Below are 27965 nucleotides of genomic sequence, written 5' to 3' on the forward strand. Positions count from 1 at the left end.
AGAGATAGTCGGTTTTGTTCGATTATGAGATTTAAGCATTGTTGGTTTTGTTCGATTAATAGATTTAAATATTCTCGGTTTTGTTTGATTAAGAGATTTAAATATCGTCAGTTTTGTTCGATTATGAGATTTAAATATTGTTGCTTTTGTTCGATTAAGAGATTTAAATATCGTCGGTTTTGTTTGATTATGAGATTTAAATATCGTCGATTTTGTTTGATTAAGAGATTTAAATATCATCGGTTTTGTTCGATTATGAGATTTAAATATTGTTGGTTTTGTTCGATTATGAGATTTAAACATTGTCGGTTTTGTTCGGTTAAGAGATTTAAATATTGTTGGTTTTGTTCGATTAAGAGATTTAAATATTGTCGATTTTGTTTGATTAAGAGATTTAAATATCGTCGGTTTTGTTCGATTACGAGATTTAAACATTGTTGGTTTTGTTCGAGTAAGAGATTTAAATATTGCCGAGTTAAATATTGGTTGGTTTTATATAGAATATTATGCATCATCAATAAAGTGTATGCTGAATTCATGTTAATATAATAAAGTGTTTTATAACGTCCCTAAAAGACTCTTGAATATAGTCACTCTTCAGATGTCACTACATTCACATCATGACACGAGCTCTCGTAGAATATCTCTGATTGATATGTCTGTGAACGTGTGTTCAGCTGGGACATCGGCGAGTGGTCCGAGTGCAGTAAGACGTGCGGTTTGGGGGTGCAGCATCGTCAGGTCCTGTGTCGTCAGGCGTACGCCAACCGCACATTAAACGTGCACACCAGCCGGTGCCAGCACCTGGAGCGGCCCGAGACCAGCAGCACCTGCCAGCTGAAGATCTGCAGCGAGTGGCAGATTCGCTCGGAGTGGAGTCCCGTGAGTGACAGCTGTCAGTCACAGCCCCTCCTCCCCGCTGATTGGCCACACACGTGAGGACTCTGAGCAATAGCCTATCAGCGGGGGCAGTGGGCGGAGCTTTGGATTTGATAACTGCAATAACACTAGTCTCGTTAGTGGGTACAAGTAAGGCTAAAAACATACTAAACACATGCAGTCTTGCATTATTGTGGCAGTATCAATCTTCAAACGTGAAACTGAGCTTGTGTCAGTAGAAGCTTCTGTGCACAGCTTAAACGCATTAGTGTGTGTGTGTGTGTGTTGTCAGTGTTCTGTGCCGTGCGGCGTGGGTCAGAGGTCACGTGAGGTGCACTGTGTCAGTAATGTTGGTGATATCGTGGAAGATGACGAGTGCAACATGAAACTCCGTCCCAGCGACTTGGAGAACTGCGACGCGGGTCCGTGTACTAAGAGCTGGTTCTTCAGCGAGTGGAGCGCTCAGGTGAGTCACGCCGGAACACGGTCTGGTTTCTGATCACGTGTGTGTCGCTGCGCTCACGTGTTTGTGCTGTGACGGCAGTGCTCTGCGGACTGCGGCATGGGTGTGCGGACGCGCGGCGTTCTGTGTCTCACCAATCACATCAGCAGTCTGCCTCTGGAGGGCTGCGGGTCCGAGCGGCCGGCTGAGGCTCAGCCCTGCAACAACGGCCCCTGTGAGAGCCGCACCGAGTGGTTCACCGGCCCCTGGAGTCAGGTACGGCCCTCAGGTCATGCATTTCACTGTGGTGATCACATCAGTGTGCCTGATGTTATAGATCAGGGTTAGGGTTCGTGAGTTGATGAAAAACTAATAATTAAATCATAAAAATGTCAAATTAAAATAAATAAATAATTTAAAGTAAAACAATCAAGGTAAAGCATTTATTAAAAATGAACTGAATCACAAAAATGCAGAATTAAAATAAATGATTTTAAAATAAAAAGAATAAAAATAAACAAAAACATTATTAAATCATAATTAAAATAAATTGTTCAAATAAAAACAATCAAAATACATACAAAAAAATTAATTAAATCATAAAAATGCAAAATTAAAATAAATGATTTTAAATTAAAAACAATCAAAATAAACAGTTACAAAATATTTATTAACTCATATAATACAAATTTAAAAAAAAATATTTTAAAACACTTTATGATTAAATATTTTATTTTTTAGCTGTGAAAAGTTTGTGAATTCCTGTTTGAGATGATGATGCATTGGTCTTGTGTGTGTGTGTGTGTGTGTGTGTGTGTGTGTCAGTGCTCGGCGGAGTGCGGCACCGGCAGCCAGCAGAGGGCAGTAGTGTGTCTGATGAGGTCTGATGAGGGTTTTGCGGTGATGCCGGCGTACGAGTGCTCGTCTCTGGACCGACCGCTCAGCCAGCAGAGCTGCTTCATCAAGGCCTGCGGAGCAAAGTGGTTCCACACGGACTGGAGCACGGTGAGACAGAGCACCCTAACAACCGCATAGCAGCTTTACATAATCAGACACTGTGAATGTGGTCCTTCTGTCTGCATGTTTTTTTTTAGTGCTCGAAGACGTGTGAGGCCGGTTACCGCGTGCGAGAGGTGCGCTGTCTCTCTGATGATCACATGACCACCAGCGACCGCTGTGAGGAAACGCTGAAGCCGCACGAGAGGGAGGAGTGTAACCCTGAGCCCTGCCTCCCTCTGATTGGTCAGTTCCATCATGAATATATAAACATGCCACTTCACATTCATCTGTCACATTTACCCAAAATTAAAGGAAAGACACTGTATTTTCCTTGTGGAAAATTTAAATAAATAAATAAATAAATGTATATATATATTTTTTTAAAATATGTATTTATTTCTTTATTTAAATTTTCTACAAGCAAAATACAGTTTATATGTTTAAATAATAAATAAATAAATTATAAATATTATATATAATTATTATATATTATTATATTATATATATATTTAAATTAAAATAAATATATTTAAATATTATATGTAAATATTATATATAATTATTATATATTATAGATTAACTGTATTTTGTAGAAAAATCATGTAGACAATTTAAATAAATAAATACAAATTTAAATATTAAATATATAATATTTAAATATATATTTAAATAAATAAATTATATATATATATATATATATATATATATATAATTATTAATATTAATTATATTTTATAAATATATATAACTTATATTTAAATATTTAATATTTATTTTAGTTTTCTACATGCAAAATGTTGTTTCTTTCTTTTGATTTTTGGGTAAATGTGACATATATAAGTTTTCTTTTATATAAAAACAGACAAGTAATAAGAATCAAATGATAATCATGCCTATTTTTCCATGCAACAATGGAAAAATAGGCTTGATTTTCCTCATCCAAATATTTTTTTTCTTATGATTTTATTTTTATGATTTTATGATTTGGTTTTTATTTTCTTATGCCGTGACCTGAACATGTTTTTGTGAGATTCATCGTTGGATCTGTTTAATTTCTGTGTTTTTCAGATGAAAAGTGTCGTGATAAATACTTCAACTGTAACGTGGTGGTCCAGGCGCGTCTCTGCGTGTACGACTACTATCAGACGGCGTGTTGCGTGTCCTGCAGGCGTGTGGCGCACCGGAGCTCCGGACGCTGGAGACGCCGATCCTGAGGACATCTAAACCAGAACGAGGGAGAAACAGACTGACCGCTCGTCACTAATTCTGTCTGGATGGGAAATGCATCTGTGGCCTCGTCGTGGTTCTTCAGCTGGAGCCAAACACACATGTGGCATAAACAGACCATCTGAAACTCTAAAGACGCTCGACAGGATCAAATCAGGTGTGTCAGTGTCACGATCTGTATGAACCACGGAGATCAGTGAGTACACTGAACATGAGAACGAGACGAGTGAGATTCTCCAGCACCAACACTGTATTAGTTCTGTTCACACTGCGTCTGTTTAATGTGAATTCAGTTGTAACCTCCTGAATCATTCAGTGTTTGTCGCTGAACTGCGTGAATGAAGCGCTGTATCTCACTGCAGTGTGAACGTGTTCAGCTCACTGTAAAACTGGAACACAGGGAACGTTCTCTCAACGTTATGAACAAACATTTTCCAGTAACGTTAATAGAGCGTTCGTTCAAAGTTATCTAGTCTTTAATAATGTTCTCAAAACGTTAGCACAAAAACATTAGTTATACATCGTTCATGGAACGTTTTATTTGGATATTCTGTAACATTTTCAAATGTTACTTGTTTCAGAACATTCAAATGTAACGTTCCAATAATGGAATATTCACGTAACATTAGAATAACCAATTTTAAAAAAACTGGACGTCAGAGAACATTCAAAAATAATGTTTTCGTAACTTGACGGGAACGTTACAAAAACGTTCTTAGAACATATTATGGTTATCTGGGATAATGGTTTCTTTGGCCTGTTAACGATGTACAATGAGTGTTAATAACCTAAAAATAATGTATTTACAAAATATGATTCACAAATGTATAAGCTAATTCACATTCACAAACAAAGTTTATATATTTGCAAACTGAAATCAATCAATCTCATTCATGTTCACAATAAGATTCAGAAATTTGTTTACACACTTCATATCGTCACATCATGATGGATTTGTGTCTGTTTTGAAACTTTCCTGTCAGTTTTTTTTTTAAACAGATTTTCTCTTTAGCCAATCAGATGTGGGTTTTTCATCCATCCAGCCAATCATAATACGCCTTTGCTCAGTGCTTTGAGTCAAGAAGCAAAATGTGCTTTGATTAATTTTGAGACTATTTTATCTCCATAATAACGACACGAGTGAAAAGAGTCATGATCACAGACAGTCACATGTAAGTCATATATTTTTATTGTACTCATGTGTATTTATATTCTGAACACATTCAGTTTTTGTAGTTTTGAAACAGATTTGTGGACATCTTCATACTCATTCAGATCCGTTGAGCTGTATCTTTTTACTCTTTATAAAGTGATTAAAGTCTAAAGTTGAATTCTGAGTGAATCTTCAGATGTTTTTTTAAACTGGGGTCTGGCAAAAATAAGATTAAACTAAGTAACATAAATCAATTTGATTAAAAAAAAAGATTTTAATAATTGAATAAATATTTATTTAAATAAGTTAATAAATCTGATTAAAATGAATACATTTATAATGATAAATAAATAAAATGAGATGTAAAAAATAAACTAAAACATTAGATTAAAATAAGTTGATAATAAATAAATAAAATTTGATTTAAATAAATAAATAATACGTCTAACAGTACAGTACTATAGTGAGTAGAACAGAATGCAGTGATGTAAATAAATAAAACATTATTTAAATAAAATTGATTAAAATAAAAAATTTATTTTTAAACAATTATTTAAAATAAACACATTTTATGTAAAGAAATAAAAACTTTGTACTTTGACTAAAAAGTATGTAAAATGAAAAATATTTTTATGTAAAAATCCATTTGATTAAAAAAATTATTAAATAAAAAATTATTTAAATAAATAATGAATTAATACATTTGATTAAAATGAATAAATTAATTAAAATAAATACAATTTGATGTAAATAAAAAGTAAATAAACTTTTTGATTAATATAAATAAATAAAACATGATTTAAATACATTAATTTTATTTTAAATAATTTTTAATACATTTAACTAAAATAAATAAATGTATTAAAATAGATTTTTATTTAAATAAATAATCCATCTAATAGGCAAATAGGAAAGAATGCATTGATGCAACATAATAGAATAAATATTTTCCAAATAATATTATACGCATATTTATAATATTAATTTTTCACAATAATAATTAGATATTTATGCATAAAAATATATAGTTGCTTTTTAAATTTGAGGATGGGGATGATCATATTTGGGGCTCTGAAGACTGAAACCCCTGAAGTCAGTCCAGGACCAGTGACGCTCCTGGTTAAATTCATCCGATCACATCCAGCAAAATAACAAGAGGACAAAATATGAATAATTCATCAGTCATCTCAATGATGAGTATGTATAAGCCATAAATTATGTGCACAGATTCAGTGTGCGCAAATCGATTTATCTCCTTAAGAGGCACATAATTTTGCATGATAACATTTGTATTTGTCAAACTCTTTCAGCCCTGAAGGCTTGAGACTCGTTCATGCAGAATAATGAGTCTCGTGATACACACACACACACACACACACACACACACACTCACAGTCCAGGAATAAACTTCAGCTCCTACGGCTCCATGAATCTCCTCAAGCATCAGTAATCGGTGGGAACGATGAGGAAAGACACGGTTCTTCACCGGAGGAAGAGGAGAGATGTTCTGCTCTATATCATCGCTGTAGTTTTGCTTATATTTGCAGCGATTCATCTCGTCTTCTACGTCGGAAAGAGTTTTCGGGGTTCGGCTGCTGCGAGAGTCCGTCGGGATGTTGGTGAGAGAGATTTGATTCATGTTGAGATTCATTCAGCAAGAGAGTCACGTGTTTCTATAGCGCTTTATACAATTCAGACTGTTTCAAAACAGCTTAATTAACAGTAAAATAACAGTGTTGATGTTGTAAACTTCATTATTCTGAAACAAATTCAATTTCAGCTATAAGCAGCTCTAAAAAGACAATAGAGTGATTGTTCAGATCAGTTCAGCTCAAGTTTTGTTCTCATCTGAAACTGTCAGTTCAGTCAAAACAGTGATATGAATACTGAATATTAATTGTCTTTTAAACCCATCAGAAATCACTGGAGTTGATAATGAAGATCTGTGTGTTTTGCAGAAAATGCGAGCGACTGCATCCCGCCGCAGTCCTCTGAGTTTCCCGAAGGATTCTTCACGCTCCAGGAGAGGAAAGACGGAGGGATTCTGATTTACTTCATGATCATCTTCTACATGCTTCTGGCCGTCTCCATCGTGTGTGATGATTATTTCCTGCCGTCTCTCGAGGTCATCAGCGAGCGTAAGCCGGTGTTTTGTCTGGTTTTGTCTGGCAGTGTGTCTGTGGTGTGATCTGACTGGATCTGGTTGTGTTTCAGGTCTCGGTCTCTCACAAGATGTTGCTGGAGCCACTTTCATGGCAGCGGGAAGCTCGGCGCCGGAACTCGTCACTGCGTTTCTGGGTAATCTCAGAAATATCACAAATCACATCTCTGGTTGATTATGATTTGACTTTTTTAACTTTAGTTAGTGTGTAATGTTGCTGTTTGAGCATAAACAACATCTGCAAAGTTACGACGCTCAAAGTTCAATGCAAAGAGAGATATTTTCTCTGTTTAAGGACTACAACAAACTTCTTCCTGGGTTTGTGACATCACCAACACTAAAATTTACATAAACCCCGCCCCCGAGAACACGCAACAAAGGAGGTGAGGCCATGTTGGGCTGCTTTAGAGAAGAGGAAGAGTTGTTGTAGTAGAGTGTTGTTGACATGCCGTCATTTTACGCCAGACTGCTTCACAAACGAGGGTCAATTCAACGCTGGATTTGCACAAAAGATTAACATGACGACACATACTAGTGGATGAGTTACATCAACTCCACAGCAACTACATAAATTTATCCACTAACCATTCAGAAACGTCTAAAAGTTGTAACTTCTTCCTGAGTCTCTCCATCAGTGTCGACTCCGGTTTGAACAATGTAAGGCTGAACACGTCGTCATTTTGTCTGCGTGAGATTCTCCAGCTTTGTTGTTGTTGAGAAACCGAAACGTGAGCTGTTAAAGCTCCGCCCTCTTCTGGAAAGGGGGCCGGGAGCAGCAGCTCATTTGCATTTAAAGGGACACACACAAAAACTGAGTGTTTTTGCTCAAATTTGACAAGCTATAATAAATGATCTGTGGGGTATTTTGAGCTGAAACTTCACAAACACATTCTGGGGACACCAGAGACTTATATTACATGAATTTAACACAATGACTTTGAATGTGTTTCGTCCTCAGGTGTGTTTGTGACTAAAGGAGATATCGGCGTGAGCACCATCATGGGATCGGCCGTGTATAACCTCCTGTGCATCTGTGCTGCGTGTGGCCTCTTGACCTCTGTGGTGTGTGACATTTTCAGCCGCATCATCATTTTTCATGCGCTGCAAGCGTGTCGGTGTGTGTCTGTAGTCTCTGTGTCTCAGCTGTGTGTGTTTTCACTCTGTTCAGACGGCTCGTCTCACCTGCTGGCCGTTGTTCAGGGACTGTGTCGCTTACGCCATCAGCGTCGCCGCAGTCATTGCCATAATCTCAGATAACACAGTTTACTGGTGAGTCTGTGATGTTTGCGGTAATGATTCTCCCAGCTAACGTTCCCATTAAGTTATTAAAAAGTTATTTCTGAATGTTCAAAACATAAAATGTTTCTTGGAATTGTGAGATTTAAAGTCGGAATTGCGAGATACAGTATAAACTCGCAATTGTGTGATAGAATTTGCAATTGTTAGGGAAAAAAGTCTGAATTGTGTGATAAAAAGTCACAATTACCTTTTTTAATTTTTTATTTAGTGGCAGAAACAATCTTCCATACAAAAGTGACCCAAACGTGAAAGGTGTAACAATTTAATTGTTTGCTTTTTTAAAAAAAAGTAAAAAATCTGAAAAAAAAAAAAAATAATTGATGTGTATTTTGACAGTCTTAATCCATATGCAACATGTTTTTTCATACTGAAAACGAGATTTTTTAGAAATGTTTATGTACTGCTCCCGGGTCAAAACTGACCTGAATGCGATCAGAGCGTTAAAAAAGTTAGGCAAACATCCAATCACAACATTTCAGAAAAAAGTCCCAATAATGATGTATACATAACATTTTTATGCTTACATTTTGAGAACATTATTAAATTATTAAAATACAAACATTCTATTGATGTTACATCCAGCTTTTTTTAAAATGCAATATCCCAAAATGTGCATAAAAATTGGCTATTGAAATCCTGTGATATTCTAACTATAGCTTTTTATTTCTGCTTCAAAATTCATAAAAGCTTTGTTTGTTTGTGAAGATTATCTTGTTAAACAAAACGTGTAAGAATCATAAACTTTTGTAGGTCACAGAGCTTATTTTCTGCAATAATCCAAAAGCCATATATTTTTTTTATACTATTTTTTTAGACTATTTGGTCTAAACTTTTGTTCTACAAACACATTGGGCTGTAGTTTACTAGATATAGTTTATTATGTCAGTTGCATCTTTTGTCGTTTTATAGTGTCTTTTACCAACAAAAACAACTTTTATTACTTATATTTTGCACAAATTTCACAGGAAGTGATGATTTTGGTGTCTTTCTGGCTTTTAAGACTCTATTATTTCAAATGAAGTTGGCGTACAAAATTACAGCACTTTATACGTGTCTTCACACTTCGGCACATTGGTTTACTGACACAAACGAAGCTCTGGCGTGTTGGCAGGTATGACGGCGCGTGTCTTCTGCTGGTGTACGGCGTGTACGTGGTGGTGCTGTGTTTCGATCTGAAGATCAGCGAGTACGTGATGCAGCGCTTCAGCCCGTGCTGCATGTGTCTGAGCAAGAGCTCTCGCGAGCGCGAGGAGCAGCAGCCGCTGGTGGGATGGAGCGACAACAGCAGCCTGAGAGTTCACCGGCGCTCTCGAGCCGACAGCGGCATCTTCCAGGACGACTCCGGATATTCCCACCTCTCGCTCAGTCTGCACGGCTTGAACGAGATCGGCGAAGGTACGTGATGATGTCACATCCTTGTGATGTCACATCCGCTGCATAATATTTTTTAACTATTGGTGATACCTTCACTCTTAAATGTTTTTTTTTTTTTTTTTGCAGCAATGTCATAAAAGAGCCATTTGAACCGTTAAAAAATGACTCAATCTGTGTTTGAACACGTTTCCTCTCTCAGAGCAGAAGAGCGTGTTCACGATGCCCGAACACGACCTCAAGCGGATCCTTTGGGTTTTGTCGCTTCCGGCCATCGTGTTGTTGTTCCTGACCATTCCCGACTGCAGGAGACGCTTCTGGAAGAAATGGTATATGATCACCTTCCTGATGTCTGCCGTCTGGATCTCAGGCTTCACCTACGTCCTGGTGTGGATGGTAACTGTCGTCGGTGAGCATGCTTTCGTTTTATTCTGTTGATGTTCATCTGGTAGACCTGCAGTGCATTGATGGTGTGTGTCCTGGGAATCAAACCCGCGACTTCTGCACTGCAAGCGTCACGATCAACCAGATGAGATTCAGGATCTACAAGTCAAGTCAAGCTGGGCATTATGATGATATTTAGCGACAATATGAGTGATCCACTGGATTTACATCTAGATATATTGTGTTTATAGTGTTGTCTTGAACAGTATCAGTGCAGCAGTGACTCGAACACGACTGAGTGACCAAGACTATAAATCTTGTCGGTTTTGTTCGATTAAGAGATTTAAATATTGACGATTTTGTTTGATTAAGAGATTTAAATATTGTTTAAGAGATTTAAATATTGACGATTTTGTTTGATTAAGAGATTTAAATTGTTGTTTTTGTTCAGTTTAGAGATTAAGTTAGTTGGTTTTGTTCGATTACGAGATTTAATTATTGTCGGTTTTGTTCAATTTAGAGATTAAGTTAGTTGGTTTTGTTTGATTAAGAGATTTAAATATTGTCAGTTTTGTTCGAGTAAGATATTTAAATAGTTGTTTTTGTTCAATTACGAGATTTAAATATTGTTGGTTTTGTTCGATTAAGAGATTTAAATATTGTCGTTTTGTTTGATTAAGAAATTTAAATATTGTCTGTTTTTTCTATTAAGAGATTTAATTATTGTCAGTTTTGTTCGAGTAAGATATTTAAATTGTTGTTTTTGTTCAATTACGAGATTTAAATATTGTTGGTTTTGTTCGATTAAGAGATTTAAATATTGACGCTTTGTTTGATTAAGAGATTTAAATATTGTCAGTTTTGTTTGACTAAGCGATTTAAATATTGTCAGTTTTGTTCGATTAAGAGATTTAAATATTGTCGTTTTGTTCTATTAAGAGATTTAAATATTGTCAGTTTTGTTCAATTAAGAAATTTAAATATTGTCGTTTTGTTCAATTAAGAGATTTAAATATTGTCTGTTTTGTTCAATTAAGAAATTTAAATATTGTCAGTTTTTTTCTATTAATCATACAAAACCGACAATATTTAAATCTCTTAAGAGATTTAAATATTGTCAGTTTTGTTTGATAGTGATTATAATATTGTTTGATTAAGAGATTTAAATATTGTTGGTTTTGTTTGATAGTGATTATAATATTGTTTGATTAAGAGATTTAAATATTGTTGGTTTTGTCGTCTTGTTATCATTTGCGATAAACATGCGATGGATCTAGTGATGGACTGGATCTAGTGAGGAGTCTTTCATATTTGCTTGATGGTACGAAATTGACAGAGAAAGAAACAGCTGTTGTTTGTCCCACTCTGTCATGTGCTATTATTATTCTGCATATTAGTCAAGTTTCTGAAATATTTCAGCGTTGTGGATTTTGCAGTATGCAGTATCTTATCAGTATGTCTGGCATAAGTCTCAGTTCTGATGGATGATTTTGCATTGATCCAGCATCACACTACATTTGTTCCCAGCCGCAGTCGTCATCTAGTTGTGCTGCAGACATTTGGTCGTTTGAATGGGTCACACGCAGGCGGGTCACATGCTCCCTGATTCCATTCCTGAAATGCCAGCGCTGTATCCTGAAGGATTATGATGCTGTTGGCTCGACGTTCTCCGGTCCGTCCGGCTGAACCCCACAGGGGCCCGTGAGAAACCATGTGATGCAGCCGCATATAATAGGATTATTATCCTGCACACGGTCACACAGATTCACATGAGCACCAGTGGAGCTTTACAGCCCGACACTAATGAGCAGGTACTGGGAGAGAAAGCGCTGCGGTCCGACCCTCAGGACGTCACCCACACGGGGAGTTTTGAACTTTTGAGCTCAGAGAAGCCTGCGATGCAGTCACATGCTCAGCAAAAAAAATATTGCAAATTGCACTGAACAGTTTTTATTCAACTTTTTGCTTTATATTTACACTACCAGTCAGATGTTTGGAATAATAGAATTTTTATTTCATATATAAAAGTTTTTGAAAGAGTCTCTTCTGCTCACCAAAGCAGCATTTATTTGATCAAACATATAGTAAAAATGTGAAATATTACAATGTAAATCAGCTGTTTTCTATGTGAATATATAGTAAAGTGTAATTTATTTCTGTGATCAAAGCTGAATTTTCAGCATCATTACTCCAGTCTTCAGTGTCACATGATCCTTCAGAAATCACTCTAATATGATGATTTGCTGCTCAAGAAACATTTATAATTATTATTAATGTTGAAAAACAGTTGTGCTGCTTCAAATATGTGTGGTGTTGTGTAACAAGCAGGATGCCAGGAAATGACATCAGAGAGAGGACTCTGATCTGATATTTAAACAGAAGATAATTTCAAATAATTTATGACGACAGTTGTCAAATGGGTTAAGGCTAGGGTCTTGAAACCCCAAGAAAACATCATAATAAGGCATTTTATTTGAATTTAAAGTAGCATAGTAAAAAATAAAATATTCAAAATAAAATGTTATATTTATTTAAATAAATACATTTATTTCATGTATACAACCTTAAAGGGTTCCGTCAGACGCTTCACATGTAGAACCTTAAAGAGTTCCGTCATGAGCTTCATGTGTAGAACCTTAAAGAGTTCCGTCAGGCGCTTCACGTGTAGAACCTTAAAGGGTCCGTCAGGAGCTTCATATGCAGAACCTTAAAGGGTTCCGTCCTGCGCTTCACATGTAGAACCTTAAAGGGTTCCGTCATGAGCTTCATGTGTAGAACCTTAAAGGGTCCGTCATGAGCTTCATGTGTAGAACCTTAAAGGGTCCGTCATGAGCTTCACATGTAGAACCTTAAAGGGTTCCGTCAGGCTCTTCATATGTAGACACTTTTCCCCTCATGGGATCATTTTATGGATTTAGTTTTAATTCATTTTTTATTTTAATTAAATTGTATGAATTAAACATTTTATCAAAAGAAAAAATGAAATTAATTAAACATGAATCATTTAAGACATTTCTCCTTATATAGAACTTTTCTGGTATAAAGGTTCTTTAAAATTTAGTCAAGAACCCTAGTGTTCTATACAGAACCCACTGTGTAAAGTTCTGCCCTGTTGTTTTGTTCAGGTGAGACGCTGGGAATCCCGGATACAGTCATGGGAATGACACTCCTGGCAGCAGGAACCAGCATTCCCGACACTGTGGCCAGTGTGATGGTGGCTCGTGAAGGTAAAGAACCATCCTCACGCATCTAAACATCATGTGAACTGTTCATACGTGAAGTTCTGTGTGTCTCTCACAGGTAAGGCTGACATGGCCATGTCCAACATCGTGGGCTCCAACGTCTTCGACATGCTGTGTCTCGGTCTGCCGTGGTTCATCAAGACAGTGTTTGTGGACACTGGATCTCCAGTGGAAGTCAACAGCACCGGTTTGGTCTTCATGTCCTGTACGCTGCTGCTCTCCATCGTCTTCCTCTTCTTGGCTGTTCACATTAACGGATGGAAGTTGGACTGGAAATTGGGCCTGGTGTCTCTGGTGTGCTACATCCTCTTCGCCACGCTGTCTATCTTGTATGAGCTCGGGATCATCGGGAACAACCCAATCAGAGCCTGCAGTGACTAACGTTCTGCTGGAGTCGTGTTCAGTGAAGCGTCTGATTGAATGCCACTGGATTGGGTTTGATCAGCCGGTTTGATTTCAGTGCTGCTCGATCCATCAGGCGATCATGTGGCCACACTGGCTGTCAAAAATGATTTTGTTCCTCAATATTTCTGTCTTGTTTTCCATTACAAATATCTAAACATTGTTAAATCAAGATACATTTACTGGAGAAGCAAAATGACTGAAGATATTAAGTCTTGTTTATTGAAAAAAAATGCAGCGAGTTCAAACTTCAAAATCTGCCAATGGAGTCAGAATAATAAAGTTAATTCAAAGGGAAAACAAGATTATTTTTCTGACTCCATTGGCAGATATTTGTTCTTGTTTTAAGCAAAAACATGGTTAATTTTAATCAATTTTTCAGTAAACAAAACATCTTCAGTCATTTTTCTTCTCCAGTAAATGTATCTTGATTTAAGAAGGTTTAGATATTTGTGCTGGAAAACAAGACAGAAACACTGAGGAAGAGCATCATTTTTGCAGCGCATGGACAAAAATATAAGGTTGAGTTTTTTTTAACTGGAAGTTCTTTTAACGTTATTTTTCCCCATTGGTTTATTGATTTTGAACAAACGAACAAAAGTCAAACGATGGTCCATTTAGAAAAGTGATTCTGTAAGGGATGCTTTTGACCTCGATGTATCAAACGTTTCTATTAAAAATTAATATATTCACATAAAACATGTTCTAAAGCTCTTTAAAACTGACTTTGTACTTTATATGCAATAATTTTAATCAGGTTAAAGTCGCATCATTAAAAATCAGCAGTTTTTTATTGAAATTATATGACTGTATAAGGATAGATGGCGATATTTTAATTAACAAAGCAGAAAATCTTTAAACTGTCTTCAAAAAACAAAAAAAGGGTGAAAATTTCTAAACATTCTTGAATCAAGATACATTTACTTGAAAAGCAAAAGATATTGAGTATAGTAAGTACAGAAAAACTGAAAATGAAGCGAGTTTGTGCTTAAAATGAACAATGGAGTCAGAAAAATAATCTTTTCCCTTTGAATTAAATTGTTTTTGATTCTTCTTTCAAGCTCAGACTCATTTAAGTCTTGTTTTCTGAAAAAATGATCCATCTCAAAGTCCCCCTGCAGTCAATAATGTTATCGCTTAAAACTCATCTTTGATGATCACAGTGACATATTTAAACGTTTTCCCTGAGAAAATAATTTCTTCATGCCTTGAAATAGCTTTAATGTAACTCGACACCCTTGCTTCATTTAGTATACACGGAAACCATGAATATGCAAATTAGTCCCCGCCTCCACTCACAGCAGCTCGGATTACCTGATGCACTCGTCAGCTTTACTGTAGTAGACACTACGGTTTAATTTAGTCATATCTTTGAACCAGAAAGTGATTCATAAGAAGTGGAAGAATGAATTATACAGGCTCGTCTACAAGTCCATGTATCAGAATATGGTGATGCGTTTTATGTGTCGCTCGCTACATCAGACACATAACGGTAATTAATATGATTAGCCTGGACTACGGCTTGACTACGTTATCAAACAACTAATAATGTTTTGCTAATGTTACACAAACCATGTTCCTGTTCACCATCTCAGAGACAGACAGCTGCCTTCTAAACGCTTTGAACATCACAGAACGTAAGTGGAGAAAAGCCCCGCCCACACGTGTCAGGATTGGTCATGTTTGTGATGGTAGGAAACAGGGGTGGGGTTTTTGAGACGGTCTTTGGTTCACTGCAGTTTTAAGGAGAAAATACTCTGAATTTGCACATGATTTGTCATAAAGATCGACAGATAAACAACATTAAACACTTGAGTTTAACCACAGGGGGACTTTGTTGTTTTTCTTCTTAAGTATCTTGATTTAAGAATTTTTTAAATGGAAAACAAAACTTTTTGCAGTGCAGTAATAAATTTGTTTTAGCGTTATGTCAGCATGGAGCAAATTACTGAACATCTCAATCTTTAATGAGCAAATGTTTCTTGTTTTCCAGTTTATTTCCATGTTGGCGAGAGTTGATTTAGTTTCTAAAACTTTATTGCTCAGGGATTTTGGTCAATGTTGTAATAAAATTAGTTATTTGGAAAAATCTGTTTACCATTGTAATAAGACTTACGATAGGAAATTGCTTAAAATGAATTAGGTAAGAAATCTAAATGCCAAAGACTGTTGATTGTACCTCGTTTATTTCCTCAGTATGTTGGTTTTATCATGTTTGTAGTTACAGAATCACTCGTCTCTGTCATGAGCTTCAACAGACACACTGACATTCATCATCTACCTCAGATCATTCATCCAGACGCTTGGCTTTTTGTTTTGGAGATTATTACTGTAATGCTGTATTACAATAAAAAAATACTACCATGATGCATAAAACACTAAGTACAGAAGTGAGGATTTGAAATTATATTTCAATTATATTTACATTTTAAGTGGCATTTCTTCATTTATTTCTTATTCATGCGATTTTGACTGATGCTTCTTCAAAAGGTTACGGTTTGATTTTCACGAAAAGTCTTAAACATCTTACTTTCAAGACCTGGAATATATCCTAACATTAAATTGTTACAAAGGTTTTTTTTTTGCTTTTTTTCCCAAGATTTTGAACTCTTAATTTTTGTCCCAAGAAGTACTTTTGGGAAAACAGAAGATTTAGAAGTTAGAAAACAGAAGTTAAGAATGTTACTGAACTGAGAACTGAGGTCTCTGCAGCAGACAAACTCAGAGCCAGACAGAATTTACAACAGCCGGCTTTTTATTTTTTAAAATTTAGTCAGAGACAAACGCCCCACTAATGATTACAAAAAAAAAAGAAAAGAAAGAAAAAAGCGGGCACTAACACATTAAAAGGTTGAAGCGGCTGGTGAGATTGTTCAGATATGACGGTCATGATGTTTTTAAAACAAAACAGAGGCGGGCGGTGACGTGTGAGAGTGATTCAAGCGTTGCGGTCGATGCGAACATCAACCTCTCGTCCGTTGATCTTGGTTCCGTTCATCATTCTGCAGGCTTTCTCAGCGCTCTCGGGAGAGTCGAAGCGCACCGTCCCGCATCCTTTGGATTTACCGTTCTCCATCTTTATTTCAGCATACATCACCTGACCTGAAGACGACGACAGCGTCGCGTTACATTCTTATGTTTGTAATGAATTTAAATAAAAATGCTGTATCAGAAACAAAATTATGGAGAGTTTTTTATATATATATATATATATATATATATATATATATATATATATATATATATATATATTTTATACACACAAATTATAATACAAATAATAACTTGACAGTATATATATTAATTATAATGATACAAATAAATAAATTAAATTATAATAAAGTATATAATACAATTATAATTCATTTAATATTTATGGGAGTCATTTAATTTTATATATAAATGTACACAAAAATTGTAATAACAAATGTATATTTTTTTATTTATCATTATAATTTTTGTATTTATTTATTTTTTTTATTTCTTTCCAGCTGTTTTGTTCTCATTCTCTCTCCTGTGTGAGCTGTTGTTTAACGTCACTTTTTTTACGCTCCTGCTTTTTTCCCCCTAATAATTGTAATGTGTTATTTTGTGTTATTTTTTGTAAAACCTAATTAACATTCAACTTAAAGAGAAAGGTGAGATTTACAGCAGTAAGGAACACGTACCGCAGTGACTGAACTTCTCCTTGAGCTTCTGCCAGGTCAGATCATAGGAGAGCTGCGGACACAAAGATTCTCATCAAACACACGTCACTGACACACACACACACACACTCCATCATCTTTATACGTACGTTTCTCACAAAGATCTGGCATCCACCCTTTGACCCTGCCCCCCTGTCACTCATTCCACCCATGTGACCTGAGCCTCCTCCGTACTGGCCGAAGCCACGCCCCATGTCCATGTTTCCGGCCATTCGGTCAAAGCCAGAATTCATGCGGTCCATTCCCATATTCATCATTCCTCCTCCTCCTCCTGAAACACAAACGGCTCTCAGGTTAATTCTGATAAAAACAACACAAAGTGCAAATAATAAAATGCAAGTTAATAATATTAACAGATACAACTTTTGATTTTAATAGTTGAATATGAATTAAGATTAACAATGAAAGATACTTCTACAGCATTTATTAATGCAGTGAACCAGTGCTAACAAATCAAACCTTATGATGTGAATAATCACACGGGTCGTATGGAATACTTTTATGATAGAAATTTGGTTTGTCAATGACATTGAATTGTATATGAATTTAATTTAATTTTGTTTGAGAGAGCGTGAGATGAGTGACCTAATCCAGAGCCCATGGGTCCCATCCCAGCATTCCCCATTCCTGCATATCCTCCACCTGATGGGAAAGAGAACAGACCGTCAGCGTCACCATCGGTTCAAGTGTGAACTCACACACACACACACTCTCTCTCTCTCTCTCTCTCTCTCTCTCTCTCTCACACACACACACACTCTCTCTCACACACACACACACCTCCAAACGAGTCTCCGAACGGGCGGCTCATTCCCAGGTCACTTCTGCCGAAGTCTCTGTCCATCCCTGCCATTCCAGAGCGATACATATCTGCACACAAACTCAAGCGTGAGACAGAGAGCAGGGCTGCACGATATATCAACAAGCCACACACATGCATCCCATGATGCAGTGCTTCACCAGACCATGAGTCGTTCACATACAAATAGCCAAATTTCACTCTGAAGCTTGATGGTCTGACATTTGAACTGGTATCAGAAACGAGATTGACAGGGGTTTATTTATCGTTACTTTTCTTTTTTATATATATTTTTATTATATAAAAATGTGTAAATATATATATATAAAATGCTCTTGTTTTTTATGAATCACAATTTCATATTGAACTGGTCAACAGTGGGAATGTGGCCTATGGAGAAACATTTTTAAACTCCCCCAAAAAAAATCCCAAACAAATATTATATACAATTTTTTTATGATTATATTTTCAAATACTTGTATGCCTGTGTTTTACATTACTTTATATATTACTGATCTAGCTCTTTATGCTGTCATGTGTCCTTGAGTGACTTGAAAGGTGCCTATAAATAAAAGTTATTAAATTATTTTTGCAGACAGAATCACCCCACTCATTCTACAATGCTTAATTATTTCCAAATACAGTTATTCATATCATCTGCTGAACATTCCTGCATTCTTCAAATCACAATATATGAAAGTAAAGTATCGTAATGTCAATTTTTTCCAATGTCGTGCAGGTCTAACAGACGGACAGTTCGACAGGATGATGTTTTACCTCCCATTCGGCCCATGGGTCCCATGTCTCTGCCACCAAATCCTCCCATTCCTCCCATGCAGTCCATGCCGGAAAACCCTCCGCCCATCCCTACACACACAAACACACACACACACACACACACAGATGAGCACCCTCACAGATGATCTCTGAGATGATTTTAAGATGAACGTGACGTCTCACCACTCATGCGGTTCATGCTGCTGCATCCCGGCCCGTCCATCCCTGCGGGATCAATCAGTCCTTCATCATTACATCATCAATCCCATCATGTGCTGAATCATGTTGCTGATACACTCAATATTCTTACTGGTGACAAATGAACATCATGATTTAAAGTTTTTTCTTTTTTTTTTCTTTTAGTTTTTAAGACATTTCATATTTCATGGTCTTCATCTCATTCATTTCAGTTAATGATTCATTTAGTGAATCAGTTTAACCAATTATAAACACTTGATTCAATGATTCATTTGCAAATGAATCTTTGCCAACCTTTCAAAATGTTTAAATGAATAAATAAATCATGCAGGATAATATTTGCATAAAAAAAATTAAGCAAACATGAACACACCTCCAGGTCCCATGGAGGCCACGCCCCCTCCACTGAGACGGTTGGCATTGATTGGCTGCCCGCCGGGACCCAAACCCATGCCGATGCCGCCCAGACCTCCTGCAACACACATCACAAACACGTGCAATTACACACTTAAATATACCTATAGACACACACACACACACACACACACACAAATGTGTAAAATGAAACCATCTCTAACAAGCACAGAAAGCTCTTACTGGGTAACTGTGGCGGTTTCTCTGCTGGCCGGACGTCATCTGGAGGAAGTGATTTATCATCCTACAATAAAACAAACCACATGAATGAAAGCGGTGATTCATAAACACACTCAAGCCGTACAAGAACAAACACAACGTCTCACCATTTTCACATGCATCTGTCTGTCAAACAGCATCTGACCGTTGAACATGGCTGAGAGCGGGAGTGAAGGAAGACGCACACAAAAGAGAAGTGATTTACAAGCAAACCTCACAAACGATTCCAACAGAATCAGACTAACTTGGCAATGATGTGATGCTCTAATAATCCTAAAAATACACAGAACAAAAATAGTACATTTTTAGAGCAAGACACTACAGGCAAAACTGTTTTTCTTCCCCTGCACTGGTCAGTTTTTATATTTTGCTTCCATAGCATGTCTAGTGGAAAGAAAACAAGTGTTTATTTTCTTTCACTTGATCAGTTTGAGTCTGTAGATTTCAATCTTTAAAGGCGGTGAGTTTGAGTCCACTTCAGCAGCTTCACACACAACAAACTTTACAGTTTTATTCATATACTTTTTTATTCATATTATTCATCATTCTATATACTCGATTTTTTTTTTACATTTTATTCCTGAAAACATGCTGAAAATGTATTCGTTTTCAGTCTTTTGAGAGTATTTCTCTATTTATGATTAATTAAATAATGCCTCATTTGCAAATTTAAAAATAGCATTTCAGAAAAAAAATTGTACTATGAAACAAATGTCTTAATGTATGGTGATTAACCAACTGAAGAAGTATGATATTAATTTGTTCCAACACCTGTAGTGTCTTGCCTTAATTTGATTAAACTATATTTTAGAGCTGCACAATTCTGGATAAATTGAGAATCATTGTTTTGTTTAAAATCATGATTCTTCCACATTTCTGAAGAGACAACTAAAAAAAATAACATCATTTACTAGCGGTTCTGACAAAATGGTAACTGCTGCAGTCTAATTAAAAAAAACATCTAGCCTAAATAATTTGAATAATTTTTTTTTTTTTTTTTTTAAATGGGTTGAGTGAATGATTCAATGACTCGCACATAAAGACTCCACTTGTTTCATTACTGGATGAATCAGCGTTTTTTAACAAATCTCTTGAATGAATGATTCAATGACTCACTCATAAAGACTTCACTTGTTTCAGTAGGGTCGTTCGAGATTCGATCGGTCTGCACAGCGCCGATGTGAGCGAGAGCATACAACTCATGCTTTTGAATCATTCTCGCAGTACTCTGATGTCATACGCCGATTGGTCTGCGCAGCGCCAATGCATCTCAAACAAGCCTATTACTGGATAAATCTGCGTTTTTGAACAAATCTCTTGAATGAATGATTCAATGACTCACTCATAAAGACTTCACTTGTTTCATTACTGGATGAATCAGACTTTTTGAACAAATCTCTTGAATGAATGATTCAATGACTCACTCATAAAGACTTCACTTGTTTCATTACTGGATGAATCAGACTTTTTGAACAAATCTCTTGAATGAATGATTCAATGACAGATACATTTTTAATAGTCACTTGTCGCCACCTACTGGTGTAAAGATGTAATTGATACAATCTTTATTTGAAGCATCAAGTTACTTTTGAAAGGTGATTTACTCTATTTTGATCGCTACCGTAGACATCAGCGTTTATATCTGAACAATAAACTTTTATTCCAGTACTTCTGTGATCATTTGAATGATTGTAACTAAATAAATAATGATACTGTGTGGTTGAAAAGACAGTATGTGAAGCTGTTTCAAACCTATAACATGACAACGGCTCTCTCTGGATCAGAACACAGATCTGAAACTTGTCAAAGGTTTAATAGACAGAACCGAACCGCTGTCATTTAGGAATAAGATCAAGTGGGTGTTTGAATCGAGATTGCGATCTTTTAACGATTAATACTATTTTTGCAATCAATACTTTTCCGTATTCCGCTTTTCCCTGGTGAAGGGTTTGTTTCTCAGTGAATGCATGAGCAGATGAAGTAATCAGTCTGGCTGTGTTTATATTCAGTACTGCAGCATGACTGTGAGTGGGATTTTTTTTAAACACCACATAAATAAAACTAATTAATTTTCTTTTGGATCAGCAGGTTTTGGTCCAGAGGATACAGATGGCTTGAACGGCCTCCAGCGGCTGCTCAAAGGTGACCGTCCCCATCCCTCGGCTCTTCCCGTCTTTGTCTTCTTTCACGTCCGCCCTCCTCACCGTCCCCGCCATGCCGAACACCTCCTTCAGCTTCTTCCAGCCCACCTTAAAGTCCAGCTGCGGCAAACACAAACAAGAAAACACATGTGAACCAGGAGTTAAAGCGAAGCGTAATGAACATGTGCTTAAGATTACACAACGAATCCATCAATCAATTAAAGAACCGCAGTTAATAATAAAAATTTCCTACTCCTACTCTGTGAAAACGTTTGGAAAGACCTAAAAAACCCCACTAATTTCTACTTGAACCGCAGTGACACATCAAAGCAGTGACTGACTCACGTTGGCCACAAACACAGTGGTTCCCAGACGTCCGGCCTGCAGCGCGCTGATGATCTCAGGAGGGATGTTGGGGTTGTTGGCGATGGAGGGAGGGACGTTCATCCCGGATGGGCCGCCGTCCTGCCCTCGACCCCCTCCGTACATCCGGCCTGATCTCTGCAGGACACGCCGCGCATGATCGCCGTCCGGATCCTAAAACAGGCCGACACACACGTCACACGCTGTCTGGACAAACACACACTGGATGGACAGCACACCGCGGGATGAAGCGATCTCTACCTCCTTAATGTTCAGCGGTCGTCCGTTCAGATCATGTTTGCTCATGACTTCAATGGCTTTCTTCACAAACTCTTCATCTTTGAACTCAACCACACTGAAAGAGACGAGCAGCGGTCAGGACATGTACAGCTGTGTGTGTGTAGATCAAGGTGCTTGCAACGGCAAGGTTATGGGTTCGATTCCCAGGGAATCGCTTCAGAAAAAAACATTTGCATGAATGAAAATGCTCAGTTTTTGCTGAATGAATTCATGAGGTTCTGGTGTCTTGACATGTTGTGAAGCGGTTCTTACCCACAGCCCTGCAGGTGCACGTCCCAGGAGGAAGAGGAGGAAGAGGAGGAGGAGGAGGAGAAGAAAGAACATCATCAGAATCACCTCAGCTCAAACAACTTCAACAACTCATGTCATTAGTGCTTGAGAAAGATCAATTACAACACATGCTCATGAACATACGAGAGCGTCTAATGAGCTCGTTTTGAACATTTCATTTGGACGTGGCTACAGTGAGATGGACAAATGAAAGCAAATGAACTCGGGAGGAGGGGGGCAAATGAAACTGGGTCTTGTTGTTACGGGAGAGAGAACGGATCAAACGGACAGATGGATGAAGGGGTTTAAGGAAAGACACCTGACAGATGACTCTCGTAAGGTCAGTTGGCGTGATCTTAATTCCAAATCAAAAACACCTAAGCAATCATCAGATGTGAGACAGATGGACCCCAGCCAAACGGGTCACCACCAATTTAAAGGACATCCAAATCATCATCATAATGGTCTTTACTGTAACATCAACACACCATCCATCCCAAGGTCAAAGGTACAACAGTATAATCGGCTCTACCGGCAGAACCAAATGCGAATTTAACCTCGCAGATTCGCCAACACTTACCCTTGACTTTCCTTCTCCATCCTTAAAGAGTTCCACGTATGTAACCTCACCAACTACATGAGACATACAAAGGGAAAATACCACAGAGAACAAGGCATTTAAATCACCAGTGGGTCGCCCTGGGTACAACGCTACAGGAACACATACACCTGAACCCTGCGGCCCGCTCCTCATGAGCGGCGCCTCCAACCAGGCAGCTCTACCGCTACATTCATTGAATGCTAAAGATGTAGAAAAATCACAGGTTTGACCACCCACCTGTACAATCCTTCAGATCAAGCTACAGTGAATGACTACAGCAAATACCAGAATAGCCTAGAGTCAAAATATATATTCACACCAGCCAGAACAGCGTTCAACTTCCCGCCCGGAGAAGAGGGAAAAACGCTCATTCTTTACACTCCGCTACATGACAGATACGAGAGAGGGAGAGGACGGGACGGTGACGCTGCGCTCTCTGCGTGGGTTACCTTTCTCGCGCATTAGATCTTTAATTGCCTGCCACTTCATATCATAAGGGATATTGCTAATGAACACCCGGTTCCTGTGGGCGGCCTTCTTGTCTCCACTGCCGCCGCCGTGACGCTCTTTGTAGGGATGGTAGCGGTGCGACTTTCGGCCCCCGGAGCTCTTCTCTTTGGGCTCCGGCTTCTCCTCGGCGTCGCTGCAAAGACACAGAGGAAACGCGGTGAACTTCCAGAAAAAAGCACTCATCGGACAGTACAAAGCAATTCAACTACACGGACTAAAGGCCCGTTCGTTTCAAGAATGATAACTGCACAATATCGCGATTTATCGCAAATTTTAATCACACGCGATTTGGCAAAGGCTGCGATTATTTTATGCGCAGCTTGTCAGAGCTGTACGGCTCTGTGATCAGTTGTAAATGCTTCTCCATCTGAAAGCCAGAGGGCGCTCTCGCACAGAAACTCCAAATATGCCCTGCCATGGAAGTAGATAACGCCAGGAAATCCCTATGGGCATCATACTATAAACAGAAGATTGAAACGCATTGATTGATTAAACATGACTAATAAACACACAAATGCTGAGCAGTGTGTTGTGATTGGTCAAGCGCTTCGAGCATGTTTGGGAAATGTCCCGCCCCTTACCATCACCGCTAGTTTCAACACACTACTAACTAACTCAACCAGGCCCCGCCCCTTTATTCTGCATATGAATTATTTAAATAAGAATTTAAATGCTTTTTCAAATGTACATTTATAAGCGACTCAAACTCTTCAGATGGATTAGCATTTGGAGCCATATTTCATTGACAAGCTGTGCATAAATAAAAAAAAAAAAAAAAAAAAAAAAAAAAAAAAGCGCTAAGAATCGCGTTTAAGTTCAATGTTATTTTTCGTATCGTGCGATAAATCGTACAGCCCTAATGTCAATGTTTATAATTCGCTCTGAAAGTGATTCCAGCGAGTGTTGTTATTATTATTTATAACAATTTTTAAAACTGTCTTTATCATTATAGTTATTATCCTTAAATTATGTGTCATTAGTGAATTCACGAAAAAGCATCATAGCAATAAATTTAGTGGAGAAATATTTTTGAAGTTCTCCAACTCCCAACAACTTCGTTATAATTCGTCATAATTCATTTTTACTTTTTTAATTTTGATCCAAAAGTTTAAAAATGTTGAAGTATTTAACCTGTAAAATATTTGTTCTCAAATATATATATATATATACAGGTGCTGGTCATATAATTAGAATATCATCAAAAAGTTCATTTTTTTATTATAAATTATTTTTAAAAATGAAACTTTCATATATTCTATATTCCCTACATGTAAAGTAAAACATTTCAAAAGTTTTTTTTTTTAAATTTTGATGATTAGAGCGTACAGCTCATGAAAGTCCAAAATCCAGTATTTCAAAATATTAGAATATTTCCTAAGATCAATCAAAAAATGGATTTGCAAAACAGAAAAGTTCAAGTTCTTTAAAGTATGTTCTTTTGTGCACTCAATACTTGATCGGCAGGACATATTACAGCAAATGACTTGCTCCTAGCACAAATTACTGCATCAGTGAAGTGTGGCATGGAAGTGATCAGCCTGTGGCACTGCTGAGGCACTATTGAGCCTTCAGATCATCTGTATATTGTTGGATCAACTGTTTCTCATCTTTCTCTTGAAAATATCCCATAGATTCAGGTCAAGCATATTGGCTGGCCAATAAAGCACAGTAATATCATGGTCAGCAAACCACTTGGAAGTGGTTTTTGCACTGTGGGCAGGTGCTAAAGTCCTGCTGGAAAAGGAAATCAGCATCTCCATAAAGCTTGTCAGCAGATGGAAGCATAAAGTGCTCCAAAATCTCCTGGAAGATGGCTGCATTGACTTTGCACTTGATAAAACACAATGGACCAACACCAGCAGACGTCACGGCCCCCCCAAATCATTATTGACTTCAGAAACTTCACACTAGACTTCAAGCAGCTTGGATTCTGTGCCTCTCCAGTCTTCCTTCAGACTCTGGGACCATGATTTCAACATGAAATGCAAAATTTACTTTTATCTGAAAAGAGGACTTTCGACCACTGTTCACTGTCCAGTTCTTTTTCTCCTTAGCCCAGGTAAGATGCTTCTGACGTTGTCTCTGGTTCAGAAGTGGCTTGGTAGTCCTTTTCCTGAAGATGTCTGAGTGTGGTGACTTTTGATGCGCTGACTCCGGCTTCATTCTACTCATTGTGAAGCTCTCCCAAGTGTTTGAATCGGCTTTACTTGACAGTATTCTCAAGCTTGCGGTCATCCCTGTTGCTTGTGCACCTTTGCCTATCCAATTTCTTCCTTCCAGTCAACTTTGCATTTAATATGCTTTGATACATCACTCTGTAAACAGCCACCCCATTCAGTAATGACCTTCTGTGACTTACTCTCTTTGTGGAGGGTGTCAATGATTGTCTCCTGGACCATTGCCAAGTCAGCAGTCTTCCCCATTAGTGTGGTTTCAAAGAACAAAAGATACCCGGAATTTATACTGTAGGGATGGTCATTTAATGAAACTCAAATGTAAATATTCTAATATTTTGAGATACTGGATTTTGGACTTTCATTAGCTGTACGCTCTAATCAACAAATTTAAAAAAAAAAACCTTTTGAAATGTTTTACTTTACATGTAGGGAATCTAGAATATATGAAAGTTTCATTTTTTTAAAATAATTTACAATAAAAAAATGAACTTTTTTACGATATTCTAATTATATGACCAGCACCTGTATATATATATATATATATATATATATATATATATTACACACACATATATATACACACTGTATATTTACCGTTGGTTCTGTCAAAAAAAAAAAAACTGAAGACATTTAAGTTAATTTTCTATTTTTTTTTTTTTTTTTATAAACAATGCTTTCCTGAACAAAAGACGCTAGTCTTTTCTCCTCTATTGTATATCGGAGTGAAACTGTTTCTCGAACAAGAAAAAACGTAGGGCGGGGCTTGATTTTGTGTGCGGGGAATTGATTGGATATTTGTTGTTTGCTGCAATACTCCATAAAAAAACAAAAAACAAAAACATAAGAATTATCCATTTTGATTTCATAGCGACTTTAACAAAAACTAAATGGGAAAAACAATTCCACCCTTTTCGCGGGGTTCTCAAAAGTGTAAGTTGTCATAGCTGGGTAAACTTCTACACGGAGCGATTGGGAAACGACAGCAAATAAATATTTTTTTAATTTCCACTTGCTCCAACAGCAGAAGAAACAATCCCCGACTTTCCAAAAGAAGAAATAAATATATATAAAGAGATCGACTACAGAAGAAGAGGAAAAGATGTCAATTTTGTCGTCACTCCCTCAGCCGTTGTATTAGAAATTCCCTCACAGCAGCGTTAATTAATTTTTTTGTCATTTAACAGTTACTGCCAAGGTAAATTAACACAAAGTATAGCGTTATAAATGTATATAAAAGAATTTAAAAATGAAAATATTGAAACTTGCGATGTTGATAACTGTGGAAACGCGTCATCACAGTCCGTGAAAAGGATCCATCGCTTATAATGGGGGCGGTTGCTATGGGTTACCGCTCTGATTGGCGCGCGCCACTAATGAACGTAGCGCCAAAAAAAAAAAAAAAAACAAACGACAGAGAAATACGAGCTGAGAGGGACGGAAAAATAGAAGTATTATCTTCAGATACATGCATGACGAACAGAAACTGATCTTAAGGAAAAACAAACGCGTTTCTTTATCTCTGTGAACGCGCGCAGGCCGCACAAACAACACGCGCGTGACAGACGCAAAACATGCAGGATTTGTGATTTAAAGGGGTTTCAAATTACGTTTTAACGCCATTTGTGTTCTCCTGTGTCTGCTGGGGCTCCGGTTCTCCTTCGTCAGCCTGAGAATCGCCTGATTCTTCTTGCTTGTTGTCAGTCAGATCTAGCGCCAGCTCCGCGTCCGCCATCACTGCTGCTCGCTCTCAAGCGCGCGTCCGCGCTCAGTTATCGCGAGAGTAAAATGGCGTTTGAGAGAGTGAGCCTCAAAGCGAAGGATTTTACAATTTCCAAATTTCCATGTTCTGTACCTATTTGCTGAAATATTATTTCTTTTCCACTAATCTTATCTGGACAACCTCCAGCAACAACAAAACAATGAAAACATT

At 37.3% G+C, this 27965-nt stretch overlaps 3 protein-coding genes across 4 annotated transcripts in view; 2 read left to right on the forward strand and 1 right to left on the reverse strand.

Annotated features, from left to right (window-relative positions):
* The window catches only part of LOC127500242 (thrombospondin type-1 domain-containing protein 4-like), a 30845-nt gene extending 25961 nt beyond the window's left edge, over positions 1-4884 (forward strand). For both annotated transcript variants that reach the window (XM_051871242.1, XM_051871243.1), the window contains 6 exons: positions 678-882; positions 1172-1345; positions 1424-1597; positions 2147-2326; positions 2416-2563; positions 3389-4884. In XM_051871242.1, the coding sequence (XP_051727202.1) occupies positions 678-882; positions 1172-1345; positions 1424-1597; positions 2147-2326; positions 2416-2563; positions 3389-3534 (1027 nt within the window). In that variant the 3' untranslated portion in view covers positions 3535-4884. The remainder of the gene's footprint in view (positions 1-677; positions 883-1171; positions 1346-1423; positions 1598-2146; positions 2327-2415; positions 2564-3388) is intronic.
* Positions 4885-5609: 725 nt separating this feature from the next.
* Positions 5610-14612, forward strand: slc24a5 (solute carrier family 24 member 5). The gene is made up of 9 exons (XM_051870425.1): positions 5610-6319; positions 6659-6838; positions 6915-6998; positions 7820-7923; positions 8030-8130; positions 9272-9555; positions 9734-9940; positions 13041-13142; positions 13216-14612. Exons 1-9 carry the CDS (start codon positions 6163-6165, stop codon positions 13536-13538), a joined length of 1542 nt encoding a protein of 513 aa, XP_051726385.1. The 5' UTR covers positions 5610-6162; the 3' UTR covers positions 13539-14612.
* A 1684-nt stretch (positions 14613-16296) lies between these two features.
* Positions 16297-27818, reverse strand: myef2 (myelin expression factor 2). The gene is made up of 17 exons (XM_051870426.1): positions 27643-27818; positions 23798-23991; positions 23328-23380; positions 22730-22737; positions 22439-22532; positions 22160-22351; positions 21781-21934; positions 19781-19830; positions 19638-19698; positions 19414-19512; positions 19026-19067; positions 18843-18932; positions 18047-18136; positions 17852-17908; positions 17356-17537; positions 17228-17279; positions 16297-16661 (listed from the first exon to the last, which is right to left on the reverse strand). Exons 1-17 carry the CDS (start codon positions 27765-27767, stop codon positions 16498-16500), a joined length of 1707 nt encoding a protein of 568 aa, XP_051726386.1. The 5' UTR covers positions 27768-27818; the 3' UTR covers positions 16297-16497.
* Between the last annotated feature and the right edge of the window lie 147 nt (positions 27819-27965).

Source organism: Ctenopharyngodon idella, chromosome 18 (assembly GCF_019924925.1).
Source record: "Ctenopharyngodon idella isolate HZGC_01 chromosome 18, HZGC01, whole genome shotgun sequence".
Taxonomy (NCBI): Eukaryota; Metazoa; Chordata; class Actinopteri; order Cypriniformes; family Xenocyprididae; genus Ctenopharyngodon; species Ctenopharyngodon idella.

Bases quoted from the DNA above. Each gene is read 5' to 3' on its own strand.
- slc24a5 (XM_051870425.1), top strand. From the start codon at position 6,163: ATGAGGAAAGACACGGTTCTTCACCGGAGGAAGAGGAGAGATGTTCTG. The intron at 6,839-6,914 runs GTAAGCCGGTGT...GTTGTGTTTCAG, and splicing joins TCTCGAGGTCATCAGCGAGC to GTCTCGGTCTCTCACAAGAT. The intron at 13,143-13,215 runs GTAAAGAACCAT...TGTCTCTCACAG, and splicing joins TGTGATGGTGGCTCGTGAAG to GTAAGGCTGACATGGCCATG.
- myef2 (XM_051870426.1), bottom strand. From the start codon at position 27,767: ATGGCGGACGCGGAGCTGGCGCTAGATCTGACTGACAACAAGCAAGAA. The intron at 22,352-22,438 runs GTAGAGATCGCT...GGCCTGTTTTAG, and splicing joins GACCGCTGAACATTAAGGAG to GATCCGGACGGCGATCATGC. The intron at 21,935-22,159 runs GTGAGTCAGTCA...TGTTTGCCGCAG, and splicing joins CCACTGTGTTTGTGGCCAAC to CTGGACTTTAAGGTGGGCTG.